Raw genomic sequence first — 16056 nt, forward strand, 5'->3', positions numbered from 1 at the left:
ATTTAATGTGTTAAATGTCATGTTTTCACTTGTATCATTACACTAATATCATTCATTCGGTTTGAATTTCTGTTAACAAGATATTTATATTAAATACACATAATTTCCCCTTTTATTAATTCTGAAAAGAAACAGAAGAGAAAACTGACTAGCAGAATTAGACTCAAGCTCATGAGTTTAAGACTAGAGCAATACTGACCTCTACTGGCAGGGGTTTTAATCCCACCCTTTATTATAAAGCCCAATCACATTTGCTCTGTGGCTGCCCTTGATTGAATTAATGATTGAATTAAACATCAGTTCCTTTTTGCTTTAATTGATTTTGTATCCCATGGCCTCACTAAACAAACTTAGCATGTGGATCCACACGGCTACCAGATCAGGCAAAATCAAGGAAAGCAGACAGAAAGTTTCATAAGGACTCAGTCCGGCATTCCTAATGTGGGCACTCTCCTTCAAACCTTACGAGGATGGAGAAAGAAGCGGACAAGGCCAAATTAATCCAAACGACTAACATTGCTGCTAACCACACAGACAGGATGTGGCTCAGAGAGAGGTCAGAGCTCAGAATGGAGACGGATGATTGCGCTGCGGTTGCTTTCCTGACAGATTTACAAAATTTACAGCAAAAATGTTAGAATTGTTCAGAAAACCGCATAGTGACGTCACTTGTTGTCACCCAACCACTCACTACGAGGAGGAGGAGGAGAGGGGGGAAATTCGATGCGGGCGGTTCCCCTAACAACAACAAAGATGGAGAAAGCAGACCTTTAAAGAAAGCGAGAGAGAGAGAGAGAGAGAGAGAGAGAGAGAGCAGAGTTAATAGGTACATTTTTTTAGTGAACACTTCATATAATATATGAAATAAAATGGCACACAGCTTCAAATTAATCTGGGGCTGTATCGCAGAAACTGAAGTCTGATCTCCTATCTGCTTTGTTGTCGTGGCAACTATAGTTAAGTTATACTTATTAGTCCCACAACAGGGAAATTTCAGCTCCACATCTAAACCATCTGTGAAGTGAAACACCACATACACACTAGTGAGTACACACACCCGGGGGCAGTGAGCACAGAGCAGTGCGCAGCCCTATCCATCATGCCTGGGGAGCAGTTGGGGGTTAGGTGTCTTGCTCAAGGACACCTCAGTCATGTACTGTTGGCACTGGGGATCAAACCAGCCCACAACTGACCCCAAGATAGAAGTTTAGGACAGCAGCCATTACAGAAAAACATTTTCTAACTTCATAATTTTATTCTATTTCCAGATGAGATAAAAGTATTAGAGAAGCAACCTAACCTTCCAAAATATCTTAAATATGTCCTAACCTTAAAACAACTCTAAAGTTGTCCTAACTTTGACTCTGAAACCTCTCGCTTTTCCAAGGTGGAAATGATCCTGAACACTGCCACAGTTTGCCGGTTTGCACACTGCCACAGTTTGCAAGAAGTAAAGGACCTTCAAAACATATTCTGCCCATCTTTTCTCATGTCATGTCAGGTGTACATACTTTTGACAGAGCCGGTTTATGAGGAGCCTGGCCACTTCCTATTTTCCACATTATATCAAAAAACATGACTACAAAACAGCAGAGGGCGCCCGTGAGGGGGTCCTCACTTAATGGGGGTGAATGGAGCTAAACTGCAAAAACGAAAAGTTAAGATAGTTTCTAATCACTTGCCCGGGACTTTCCTTTCATTTTAATAAGAAGCATGATGTATTTTACTGAAGAAGTAAAGAAAACTCTTCTGTTTATTTCCTTTTTTATACAGCTAATCGGCTGTTCACGCTCACCAACATCATGAACATACATGAAGTGCCGCTCTAAACTCCTGTAACTCAAGTTCAAGAGCATTTGAAAATATAACCACAGTGTTAAAATGTTTTATGCTGTTCTGTGTTCAGGATACGAAGGCATAAACTATGATTTTACTCAAATGCTCCATATAAACCCATTTATTTTGGACTCACTCGGGAGCGCCCTCTAGCGCTTGGGAAACCCAGAAGACATTACAGAGTGGTAATTCTCCTCTTCTAGAAAGTCACTCAAGATAATACAATCTCCCCCAAACCCAAACAATTAAACCCACACCCCAACACAGAACAACACAGTAACCACATACTCATAACTTAAACTAACAAACAACGACAATAAACACCATAGACCTACCATAACCTCTACCATAATCCCTGAGCTCACAGTGTAAGACAGTAGCGGGCCACTATAATGCCAAGGCTTATTATTCAGTAGGTACAGAGACTTCAGTGCAAACTGGCTGAGCTATTCTTGGGTGATAGGCACCAGTAGGCCCTGACCATTTAAAGGGTTAATTAAATAAATCAAACATAGTAACTGGGTGATAAATTATTTTATGCAACAGTAATAGCAGTTTATGGAAGAATGGGGGGATGGGAAAGGAACAAATTAAAGGCTAAGATACATAACAATTATGGATGGGTAAACAAGGAGCAATGATTTGATTAAAAAAATCCCTAAAGTAATATTTGACAGTGGGTGTAGTTGATGTTATTCATTGTGTGATGTTGGTCATTTTTCTACAAAATTGACCTTGCCATGCTCCTTCAGGGTTCTTTTTAAAGAAAATGGTTCTATATAGAAGAACGAACACTCAAAGAGGCCTTTGTGTGATTAGAGGGTTTTTTGCATTGTAAAAGAGGTCTTCAGATTGATGGAGAATGTCCTGTAAATGATTGTATACACTGTTAGAAATAAAGGTTCTGTGCTGGTGCATTTTTGGTTCATCAAGGTACAAACAATGTAAATGTTCCCTCAAAGGGACAACAGTGGTTTTAAGGCCCAGTTTTACACCTAAAATATTATTTTTTCAGGTGAACAGTACAGACCAAATGTTTTAAAACAGAACAGTAAAATAAAAAGCCTGGAGGCGAGATGGGGGGCGAGGAGTCAGTACAGCTTAGAAAATATTATTTCAGTGGATTATGGTTCAGTTATGCTCCCTGACTAGGTACTGAGATGTACCCTGGTTGGTCCCACCCCAGTGACACTTCAGGAGCTTTATTTCTGAGCGTGTATAGAACTTTTTTGAAAAGGGTTACTTCACTTATATCTAGCAGTGCAAGACTATATCAGAATCATATTATAGGTACTGGTAGATAATTACTTTAAAAATATCTGCTTTGGGCGGATGTGTGATTTGACTCACATTTCACACTGATATTTTCTGACGCATTTATATATCGAACCACGCTGGGTTACTACACTAAACTGTCTGCATTTAATTCATTTTATTGCTTTTATAAACCTATAGAAACAAATTTCACTCCTCTGTAATACTAATCCAGGTGTATCAAATCACACTTTCTGCATTTTTAGATGTTTATGCATCAGAAGTTAGCTGGATACATACAAAAATATCAGATATCAGCACTGGCTCACCATACCCATATCAGTGCATCCCTACTTATAACTTTAGGCTTTTACTGTAGCCTTTCATTACACTCTTCATTAATTCCTAATAATTAATTCTGCAAAAAAAATGCATAGTTCAACTGATGTCAGCAAAGCCGTTTGAGTTACATGCTGATGTAAAGCCATTCTACATACCCTAAAAGATGGTTCTTCAAAGGTTCCTAAACAAAGATGATGGTTCTATATAGAACCATGAACACTCAAAGAATCATTTGCATGCTTAAAGGTTTCTTTGCATGGTGAAATGGCATTTCAGACTGAAGGAGAATGAGTTGTGTGTGGTTCTATAAAGCACCAAAAAGGGTTCTATTATGGATTTTTTTTATTCTTATATGGAACCATATACAACACGTTCTCCATCAATCTGAAGAACTATTTTACCATGCAAAGAACCATTTAAATATGCAAATGGTTCTTTGAGTGTTCATGGTTCTGTATAGAACCACTGTCTTTACTAAAGAATCCTTAAAGAACCATCTTTTTGAGAGTGCAGTGAAACTTCTCAACTCTCACTCCTTTTACAAATGTAACAAATTGTTAGCTACCCATGTAACGGCTAGTGATAAATCAATATGGTGTAACTATATGGTCTTCCACCCCACTGCATGTACCTGTTTAGGCCAAAACCTTCTCAAAGGTCTCAAAACTATTGTAAACTTGATGTCAGCATATTTGTAACCATGATTGTGTGATAGCTCACTGTGATGGAGCTTTCAGAAGCATTAAACACTTTGGACGTCCTGTTCCTGTCATCAGTGTTGTGAACAATTCTGCCTGGACAAGTTTCTCCAGAATGGAGCATTTCACATGAAACCAGTCTGGATGACTTTGTTTGCAGCATCTCAATGGTTTAACTGTGCTGAAATTTTCAAGACCGCATGCAGGTTTCAAACAGCACCATCATATCACAGATCTCATTACAGTAGGTCATGAATGAGACAGGAACTACTGTTACCAGTTCATACTGAGTGTACCAACAATACAGTGCAGTAAAGTGTGTGCTGACGTGAGTGAACATTGTGTAGAGGACATACCTCGCACTTAGGTCGTTTGAGCAAGTTTTTTCCCCCTGCAATAAAAAAAAGGTTACAAAACAGCAACATTCTGGTGTCCACTTGGTGGCGATATTGTCCTCCTGAAAGCAACAACTACTTGGCTTGGTGCTTTTCTTTTCCCCCAGCTGTGACTGAGTGGACTTAGCACTCTGATGTGTAATTCACAATCTTGAGTGTCCCTTAGTGTCCCAGCTCAACGAGTCAAGCTGATAAGAAGTTCCTTAGAATTTATTTGATTTGGAAAGCTTGAGTTACAACTGGCCAAACTACCTGCACTGACTACATTTATCTAACCTTTATGTGACCTTCCGAGTACCGCTGAACAGCAAAGCCCATCATTCAGAAGGCACTGGGCAAATTTAGCTATGTAGATTAACAAAGATTATCTTTCCAGGGGTCAGTTGGGTTGATGTCCTCGTGTGGTGCTCCTTCACTTAGGTGACTAGTTAATTCCCAAGCAGCTCCAGTAACCACTATGCACACTGCTTCCATAAAGCAGGCAGCAAAGTGTACAGGGAAAGTGGGATCCGCTTTCTTCTATAGATAATGTTCAAGAAATACGAGCAATTACCACTGTAAACATACAAATATTAGTATGTATTATGTTGCTTAAATAAATAATGCCATTTTATGGTGAAACCATTACACCATTACAATATCCATGCATTATCTTAATACATTTAGTTCAGCATGAGCAGCAATCCAAGCCTTGCTAACTTTGTTATATGTTATGTACAACTGTGATCCATCCCTCACAAATGAGATAATGATCCTGCTGACTAAGAATAATAACCATGTACTATGTTACCTGCCTTGGGCACATAGTGACTCATTCTAGAGAAACTAACAAGGAACACCACCACGATCAAGTAAAACTTTCAGACAAGAGATCACGGATAAGCAGCGAAGTCATTGTATTAGGTCTTTTTAATGCTGCATTTTAGGAGCTTTGATCAAATACAAGACAATTTCTCTTTTCTAAATTTTATTGACAGTTCCCATCCATGACACAAATTAGCATGGCTACCAGTAAGCACACAGACACTCTCAGCCTCAAGGTTACACACACATTAGTACAGTCGAATAATTTAACATACAACAGTTCCTGTGAAACCAGGGGATACAGTTCTCACCCACGAGTGAAAAGGCCTGATAGACACAGGAACGACAATCACTCCAACAGTGCTGATAGCTCAGTGGTAGACAAAGAATCCTCGTGGACGGTCATCTGCAGCATGCCATGACTTAAAACCACAAATAGTCCTTGTCATTTTGTGAGGTTTAATTGAGTAGATATTGTTAAAAGACAGAAAATGAGAAAACATTTAGTTTAAATATCTTCATCCTCTACCAACAGCATTACGATGTGGCAGACTTCAGGTATGCAATAAGGTCTGCACGTTCTCCCTTCTTCTTGATGCCAGCAAAGATCATTTTTGTGCCAGGAATGTATTTCTTGGGGTTTTCCAGGTACTCCATCAAAGTCTCCTCACTCCAAATAATTCCTGTGGAGAAAATCATTAGGGAGAAGTATGGAAAGGAGTATGTACTGTTTGGTCAGATATGCATCAAGTGTGAGGTTTTGTTAAAACAATATTTGTTAACCAGACAAGTAAAAAAGGAAAAAAGGAAGAAAAATAAAACACTATTATAACAGGAACACTGCTACAGGACAATTTTCACTTTTGTTTGAAGCACTCATGGAGAAATCCTGGAACCCTAGTACATCTGACTGGTCCAGTTTACCTTTGCTCTTGTTGGCATCTGTGTAGGAGAAGCCCTCTGCCTGCCCTGTCTTGCGTCCGAACAGACCCCACAGGTTGGGGCCAACTTTATGCTTGCCGCCGTTCTCGACTGTGTGGCACTGGGCGCACTTCTGGACGAAGACTTTCTTTCCCTTTTCGACGTCACCCATGTTGTCTAAAAGAAGATAAAAAAAATAATAATAATAATGCGCCGGTTCTGTGGTATTAATGACCTGCGCTTTCTCCGCAGCACGTTACAAGTGATGCTACTATCGGGACGAACTAAGGTCATTCAAGGGGAATGTAGTAAACGTCCTTCGCTTTAACACAGCCACTGCTGCCTGACACATTGGTAGTCTCATGGAAAGTGAAACCAAAATCCAGCCAAACGGGGAACGTAAGAAAGCCGGTAGAGCATGAAAGCCGGCACACCGACAACGTCTAGTTAGGGTTAGCTGGCTCGCTAACTTAGCAGAAGCTAACGGTTAGCCTACTACAGCACTCCTCCAGTCTGCCAATCGTGGGGACACGAAACCTGGGCAAAATCTAAACTGCAACCATCCTAGAACAAATGGTTTTAATACACAAAACAACAGAACTCACGCAAAGAGACAAAACATCTTGCCGCTGGGAAAGCGGTCCGTGACCTAGCTAGGTTGGCTACCTAGCTTACCCAGCAAGGTCGGACTGAGCATCTTCACCCTCGGCAGGAAATGTATGAAGACGGATATACAAACTCTAAATTCGAGCCTAGTGTCACTGTAAATAAACTAAGCCAGCGTAACTAGACAGTGTGCACACATGTTTAAACCAGACAAACGAAGGACGCAGCGACATTTGCCGAGTCGAACGAGGGACTGCCGTTAAACCCGAGGAGTCCGAGTCGCCCATTACGATAAATGTGCTAGCCGACTGGCTAACAGACACATTACAGATCACACAGGCCGGGCCGAGGTCTCGACATTCAGTGATCACATACACTACTCTTCAGCTAAGCACGTAAGAAATATGCGATCTCCCACAGTACACGAAATCATATTCAACTATAATGGTCTGATTTTGGGCCGTTCCTGTTATTAAATGGGAAACGCCGGCTGACCGGCTAGCTTCACGGGCTAATCCGCCTTAGCTACTTAACCTAGGTTAGCTATTCTTCGGCTATTTCAGCAAATTCTCACAAAATACCGTAAAACGAGCCGCTGTAAAAACAGAGTACACATTCGGGAAACGCCCGTTTCAAAACCATGAACGTTAAAAATGTCTCCTTTCAACCAAGAGAAGCCCCGCTTACCCCGTCAGAGGATTTATCTCCGCTTCTGTCGAACCGAACGCTCGGATTCTGCCGCTCGAGCGCAAGAAGGTCACTACAGGCTCGAGCAGATGACGTAACACCGCGGCGCCGCCTCGTTACGTCCGATTCAGCTTACGGATCCGATTCTTTCGAGCTGTCGGACATGAATGAAATATCTGATTCAACGACTCAGTCAGTCAGACTCAGAATAATTATGATCTTATAGGCCATAGTGGAACAACAACAACAACAACAGCAATAATAATAATAATAATGCCCCCTTATAAAAATGACAATGTAATCATCATCATCATCATCGTTGTCGTCGTCGTTAACAGCTTAATCGGTATGACAATTTAATGCATATGTTTATTCTGTTGTGTGTAAAAAAAAAAGGCTTGCCCTCCATCCACCAGCATTCAATGTTACATTAGATTACATTACATGTTACGTTAGCTAAACCAGTGTTTCTCAACCCTGGTCCTGGAGGCCCACTGCCTTGTACATGTTAGTGCTTCTCCTGTTCTAACACAGCCACTTTAACTCAATAATGGGCCTCCAGGATCAGGGCTGAGAAACACTGGTTTAGCTAACGTAACATGTAATATAATCCATTGTAACATTAGATGCTGGTGGATGGAGGGCAAGCCTTAAGCGAATCAGTTCATTTTACACACAACAGAATAAACATTAGACTACTTGTTTGGATTGCTATATGTTATTTACATGTGACGATATTTATTACACAGTTTACCTGAATACAGTTAGAAGAACACAGGCTTGGTTCCTGACTTCTCACTGCACTCTAGCCATCTTGTGGAATTGTTCGATTTCATCAGCAGCACAGCTGTTTTATTAGATAAAACAGGTACTGAATAGTAACTGTAAATAATGGATTTCCTTCAGGAGAGCTATGTATGTCTATGTATGCACATCTTCTTCATTTGTCTATTTGTATTCATACTGACATACATACTAATAAACCCTTGTCACCCATGGAAGAGATTTACATATCATTTTTTTTCAGATGCCTGAGACGTTTACACAGTAGTCTGTTTATTATAATATTTTTAAGTAAATTTGTTTACATGTCAATGTACATGGCAGACAGTCTGAACCTATAAGGGCCCAATAAACAAATTCTTATCATCCAACATCAGTTTGACCTCACAATTGCTCTTGTGGCTGAATGCAACCAAATCCTCACAGCAATGTTAGATGAGCAGATGTCTATGAACGTTTGCATAGCTTAACAAGAAGAGGAAGACAAGCTTAAATGAAAGCAAATTGAAAAAGGCAGCTCTTAATGCAAGGTTTTATATCCTGTGAAAGCTCACAGCTAGGGCTGTATTGGGAATCTAAGGTCTACTACAAGTATATGCTTCAAAGATTCATTTGGACTTGAAAGTCGGTTCGAACGATTCATTGGAAAGACCGCACTCAAGGCAAATGATTCGTTCACAATTCCGAACTCGCCATTCCACGAACGTCATCGCGCGGTAGGTTCAGTGCACGTAGTCCAGATCCTTCTATGGAGAGGACTAGGGGGCACAGCCGGTTCAGTCTACGAGTCACATGCAGTACAGACCGTGTTTAGGGTGCACTAAAACTCAACGAAGGAAAAGAGAATGAGGCATTTAGAGAAAATGCAGCCTCGTTTGAACGTCTGTAAAAGTTTTCATTGAGTGTAAGTAACGTTTAGGTTTACAGATTATGGCAGCCTTTCAGGATCATGCCGCACGTTCAGTCTCTTTATTTTGACACCAGCTACTAGAGAGCCCGGCTGATATTATTTATGCACTTGAATAAATTCATATGCTCATATTTTGCGCCATTCCTCTGCCTGTGGAGGAAAAGCTACCAGCTCTTTGAATATGAAGTGCTTTATCGCGAACAGCAAAGCTGTGGCCACGTGGAGAAAAGTGGCCGCAGGGAGGCACGTGTGGGTTTTTTTAGCCAACAGGGGGCGCTGACAGACGCATAAAAAGACTCACCTCTTAACCTTTTCTTAATCTTTAGGGTCAATTTGAACCCCTTCATTGATTAACATCTGTAAGTAAATGACTGATGTAATTTTTTTTGTCTCATATTTAATGACTGTTACTGATTCTAAAGGGGCCGACTGGGTAAATATAAAATGAATATGATACGTTTTCAATGCCCTGTACACATTTTGTACACGTCAACAGTGTTCTTTGGGGTCAGTTTGACCCCAGGCTGTTTTATCTGTACAAAACATAACAAATATCAAAATAATAATTAATTTATAATGACATTCATTTGTTTTGGAAGATATTAAGGTCACTACAACGTGCAGTCTTAAAAAACCCAACATAACCATGCCTGTAGTAGTGCGAGAACCACTCATAGTTCACACAACACAGGCGAGGGGAAAACAGAATTCCCACCAGAACTTTGATACTTCCTGGAGGTTAACATCTCTGGGGTCAAATTGGCCCCAACGATAAAAGATGCTAGTATGTATGAAGATAACAGGAGGGTTAAGTGCACTCCTAAAAAAGATGGTTCTTTAATAAAGGGAATGGCCCTTTTTAGAACCATGAGTTCCATATAGATCCATGATATACTTAAATTGTTCTTTGCAAAGGTGAAATGGTTGTTCAGATTGATGGAGAATGTGTTGTGTATGGTTCTAAACAGAACCTTTTTGAAAATGATTTTTTATAGCTCCAAAAATTGTTCTTCTATTGTCATAAGTTTTATATCAGTCTGAAGAACCATTACACCATGTGAAGAACAATTTATGCTTAAAATGGTTCTAAATAGAACGCAAGGTTCTAAACAGAACCATTCTTTTTACTGAAGAACCTTAAAAGAACTCCTTTTGAGTGTAATACAACTATCCACTCCTGGTCTACTTTGTTACACTGTCCATATTAAAGGGAAATTCCACAAATTTTTCAAAATTTCTGTATAATTTGATTAAGAGGTAAACAAAGTACAACCCCAATTCCAATGAAGTTGGGATGTTAGGCAAAAAATAGATAAAAACAGAATACAATGATTTGCAAATCCTTTTCAACCTATATTCAACTGAATACACTACAAAGACAAGATATTTAATGTTCAAACGGATAAACTTTATTGTTTTTTGCAAATATTCACTCATTTTGAATTTGATGCCTGCAACACATTCCAAAGAAGTTGGGACAGGGGCAACAAAAGACTGGGAAAGTTGAGGAATGTTCAAAAAACACTTGTTTGGAACATTCCACAGGTGAACAGGTTAATTGGAAATAGGTGAGTGTCATGATTGGGTATAAAGGGAGCATCCCTGAAAGGCTCAGGCATTCACAAGCAAGGATGGGGCGAGGTTTTATGTTTTACACAACATCCCAACTTCATTGGAATTGGGGTTGTAATTCAGAGTAGTTAAATGTGAAATGCACCATTGTTAATAGGAACCAGGCACCCAAAGCTTTTAATACCTCTTAAAGCTTCCTCACAGAAAGTCATTTACATGAAGTGTTTACAAAATCACTGTATAATGTCTTTGTTTTATGATAGCTTTGAAATTTTGGCCTGAAACATATTTTTAAAACCCATTGGTGGTGGAGAGATACATGCAGGCTGTTGTAAGACAAAGTAGTACACAAAGAAAACTTATTTTTCCACATTTACCATGATTTCATCTTTGTCAACATTGTATATAAACACTTGTATAAACACGACACATGCAGGTTCACTCATTATGAGAAAGTCAATAAAGTTGCTCTATTTGAGCTGTAGACATTGCAACCCCTGATTTCTATTCACTATTGTAAAGCCAATAAGTTTCTTTATAATAAACTATTTCTCAGCAAACCAAGCTAAATGACTTAGTTTGCTGAATTACACAGAAATTTTGAAAAATCAGTGCAATTTCCCTTTAAGAGTGCCAACTTCCACATAGGCCCTTACAGACCTATCACATATTACAGAGTGTGGCTCATCAGTTGTGACAAAAATGTGTCACGCTGTACTTCTTTCATCAATGGTCGGTTTCTGACCACAGGGCAACTGTTTACCCGATATTATTTCAGTGGTGGACTACAAACACACCACTGATACTGACATGATAGTCATCATGGTAATAAATGAGGTGCTGTTACAAATACATCGGCCACAATGATGTTGCTGGTGTTTTCATAGATGTCAGTGTCACTGCGGGGTAGAGAAGGGTATGCCACCCAAAAATATGCGGTCAGAAATGTGCAATTTGTGAAGGATTAGATGATGAATAGCACAAATTGTGTATCTACAGTTTTTAGCTGTATAAAGTGGCCCATGCCTGGATGTAGCCTACGGCTTCTCCTCCAATGATATGATGGATTTAGCAGCCCGTTACTGATAATGACACATCACAGGTGACACTTGTGGCTTGTTAGCACAGAAATCACGCTGTCCACCCTGGCTGTGTTATAGAACTTACCACCTCAGATCACTCAAGAGTCAAAGAACCATGAACCATACAATGGATAAGGTCTTGTTGTTAAGTAAACATAGTAAAAACAGTGACTTGATGCCTGTGTTTGTACAGATTAGGGTGCAAATAATCTGTGCAAACACGGCCAGACAAAAACACTGCTAGTAAAGACGCACACACTTTTAAGCTGCATGTGCATTTACTCTCCTCTAAAAACACTCCTACATGACCAAAACAAAGCACATCCACTAAGCTTCAGGAAACTTCAGGACTGACTTGTCATGGATGACTCATGAAAAAAGGTGTTTCAAGCATAATGAAATGTTAAAGGCCCCTAAACGAACCCCAACCCCCAATCCCCCCACCCCACCCCCCCACCGTGTCCAAGTACCTTTGGAACATGATCTCTGTTCTGATTGGCTGCCCTGTTAGTTAGCACTAAACGTCTGTAGGCTGCTGTTGGTTTATTGGTTTTCAAGATATCACAGAAACAATAAATTCAAACCAAGCAGCATTGTTTCCCTAGATGGACTTTGTGGGTTGGAGAGTGAATAGTATGTTTTGAGAGCTAGAAAAACTAAAGAAAAGAAAATGGTTGAAAGTAAGAGGAATTAGGTAATTTTTTAAACATAGAAATAGTAAATGTACAAAAGATGGTTAAATAGCATCCGTGTTAATTACATGAGGAATTTGGATCATGCAAATTGTTTGAACATGTGACTTGTGGAATATTTGCTAGGGGTGAATGTGTTCAGGAAACAGGACTGACCAGTAATGGATGACTCATAAAAAAAAGTAGATGTTTCAAGTATGAGATGGTAAATGGATTCATGGATTTCAAGATACAGTAGAAAAGAGTTATGATGTTGTAGAGGGATGCTCTAGAGAGGGTTTATTTAGGGTTCATCTATCTGATATATATATATATATATATATATATATATATATATGTATATGTATACTTGGATTATTAAGGCAGCAGTGAGATTAGGGGAGCGGAAGTGTACTGAAGCAGCAGATGAGAGTCAAAATAAAAATGTGACATTGTTTAAATAAATTAATAAGATAATAAGCAAGTCACAAATTTTTCATGAAACATATTAACAGAAGAATTGCATGAAGAAAACTGCCAAAACACAATCCCCACCACCACCACTACCACCACCCCATCCCCTCCCTGTTCCTCAGTCCTATTAGTCCTACCACCAGTTACAAAGGGGTCCGACCAGAACTCCAAGTCTTCTGTGATCTCTCCCCTCCCTCAATCAGACTTCTCTCATATATGTCTGTTTGTATGTTCCTTTTAGACCAGAACTTACAAACAGTCATGGAATATTCACTACCAGCTGTTGCTAGAGCTTTGCCTATGAACTTATGAAATAATTTCATTAACTTCACTGCAACTTGCAAGGTCATTAATGTACCTTTAACATATTTCTGTCAGGTAATAGACTGAAAACAACCAGTTCTCTCAGCTGCCAGCTATGCTGAAAAACAAGCTCATAATAACATGTTTTTCTACACATGTTGGTCAAGTCCAGACATACATCCTATGTAACATTAAATGCCAAATATAGATGTAAGCATTGTAAGCATTACACATGATGTTATCTGGAATAGGATCAAAGATCGTCTATTCAGAACCAAGCATAAATCTGATATACTGTATGTATGACAAAGACAACAATCCCAAAGATTTTGAGACAGACTTTGCTTTTCTTCTCCAGCATAACCATGTTTTTACTGTAAAAATGAGAAAGTAGAAAAGCTGAATTGCTTCATTTTCATCCGAAAAATATTTGATTTTAAAAAAGCCAGTAAACCTTTTTGTTGTCACTAGTACAAAATAGTTGTTAATGATGTACAATAGGATTATGCCATGGCATACAATATCATAATATCATTCATTCAAATCCATTTGTAGTGTCATAGCTAGGTACAGTTTAGCAGTTACTTTACTCCATTGAACCCACGTCATAAAGGTCTTAACAACTGAGTGAGACTAGTAAAAAAACTCTAATCAGCACCTCTGAACCCATGCTGTACTGGAAAACAGAGTACAACAATGTTTACTGCATGGCCCACAGTATGTCCATTATGAACATCACATTCATATGTGCTTGGTGAACATCTCATTCCAAAACCACCTGTATTAGTATGGAGTCCCTGAAACCTGAAGGCTGCCAAAGACTCCAATCATCTATGTAGGCTTTCTTGTAGATCCTGGAACGTCATTGCAGGGATTCACTTCTATTCAGACATAAAAGCATTAGTAAGGCGAAGTGTTAGGGTGGGGCAGTACGGCTTGGTTTACAATCAACATTTCCTATTCACACTTGACACAATGTATTCAGGTAGAAGTCTCCTGTAGGGTTGGCTCCTGTGCAGGATTTTCCTGAATTTTGGATGTCCAGGAACAACAATGAATTCAATTGCTTGACACAAAATGTCTTGTAATCCAAGTATTTTCACATGTGAACATTTCTCATTAAGTTTAAACAGTCTATTTTTCCAAATTAACCACTTGTATACAAAGAATGGGTTTGTTGTGTTGTGGAGATAAGCCTCACACTAAGGACAATTGCTTCAAAACGTGGTACTGTTGGTGCAAAGTTTAGGCAACACGGTAACTGAGCTCATGTTGAACAGATATCCTCTACCTTTGACTGCATTGTAAGCATAATCCGCCAAACCCAAACTCATTCATCAGATTTCTAAGTATTGCATTGTGATTAACTCCAGAGAACACGTTACCAATGCTCCAGAGCCCAGGGGCAGTATGCATTACACCAATTTAGGACAGATGATTTTTGCTTAAAAACATTACTACTCCACATTATTGACAGGTGCAGCTCTAGCGGGACAGATATTTCACACACTGGTGTTGGTAAGGTGGCATCAGTGCCAAACTGAAAGTCACAGAACTCAGTATGACTCATTCCACTGTCAGTTTTTGTCTGGGCATGCCGTGTGTACATACATGTTTCCTGATCATGACCCTTAAATGCCCTTTTCTGTAAGCCTACCAATAATTTCTTATATTTAAAGAAATACAAAGAAAATCAAGAGTGTGAAAAGACACTTGCTATTTTGTTTGTCTAATCTGGAAGCAAATTAGAACAGGACAGACAGACCATGTTTTCCCAGAGGCAGATTGCATTATAAAATCTGATTCATGTAATATGGCTGGAAGACAAATTCAGTTTGTGTGTGTGTCTTTATGTGTTTACCTTTAGGTCATGTACATTACCTTCTCACTACTGTTTACATGGCCAGCCAAGCAGATGAGAGCAGGAAGAAAACAACTCACCAGCTCATATTTCCTAGATGCTTTGCTGCAAGGTTGTAAATATTTTAAGCTTGAGCGTTCCTTGCGCCAAAAACCAAATTTTCAAAAAAAAGAGCTTGATGTCTACCACCGATGTATGTAACCAGTATTAAAGTTTCAAAACATAGCATTCTCTATCCAGCCCATACAATCCATGTATAGAAACTAAGCCCATTTTTATACGAAGCCCATTCACCACTCTTGTGATGTCACATTTACAAATATCTGCTTATTCGGCCTACAACTTTTTAGCTCTACTCTATGCTTAAGTTATAAGGACTGTTTCAGCCAGGATTACTTTTGAATGAAATGCATTCAATCACAATATCATCACTTTTGTGTCTTGCAGTAACATGATATTTCTACAGTAAACACACACCACATAAACCTTCCCATGCACACTTACAATGTGATCTGCCCATCCACAAATGATTGTTTTGCCGGGGAAATTGTACATTCATGAGTAAATGTACCATTCCCCAAAGAGTAGTCAGGGAGAGAGAGAGAGAGAGAGAGAGAGAGAGGGAGAGGGAGAGGGAGAGGGAGAGGGAGAGAGAGAGAGAGAGAGAGACCAGATGTTAATGTGCGCTGTGTCTACTGTACATGAAGGAACAATAGATTAGGAAGCTGTTCTCCTATGACTGCTATGATATTTATAAACCCCCTTACTCACACTTGTGTTTTTATACAGTCACAGCCCACTCAGCTGCTTTGAACAGCCTAAATTCTATCTAAATTTCACTGAAGGTTTCAGTTTTT

General features: G+C 39.4%; 1 protein-coding gene across 1 annotated transcript; it reads right to left on the bottom strand.

The window, feature by feature from the left end:
• Positions 1-5475: 5475 nt before the first annotated feature.
• LOC108430847 (cytochrome c) lies at positions 5476-7669 on the bottom strand. Its single transcript, XM_017703637.2, has 3 exons — positions 7544-7669; positions 6254-6427; positions 5476-6012 (listed from the first exon to the last, which is right to left on the bottom strand). Exons 2-3 carry the CDS (start codon positions 6420-6422, stop codon positions 5867-5869), a joined length of 315 nt encoding a protein of 104 aa, XP_017559126.1. The 5' UTR covers positions 6423-6427; positions 7544-7669; the 3' UTR covers positions 5476-5866.
• Between the last annotated feature and the right edge of the window lie 8387 nt (positions 7670-16056).

The sequence above is a fragment of the Pygocentrus nattereri genome, chromosome 30, assembly GCF_015220715.1.
Source record: "Pygocentrus nattereri isolate fPygNat1 chromosome 30, fPygNat1.pri, whole genome shotgun sequence".
NCBI classification, from domain to species: domain Eukaryota; kingdom Metazoa; phylum Chordata; class Actinopteri; order Characiformes; family Serrasalmidae; genus Pygocentrus; species Pygocentrus nattereri.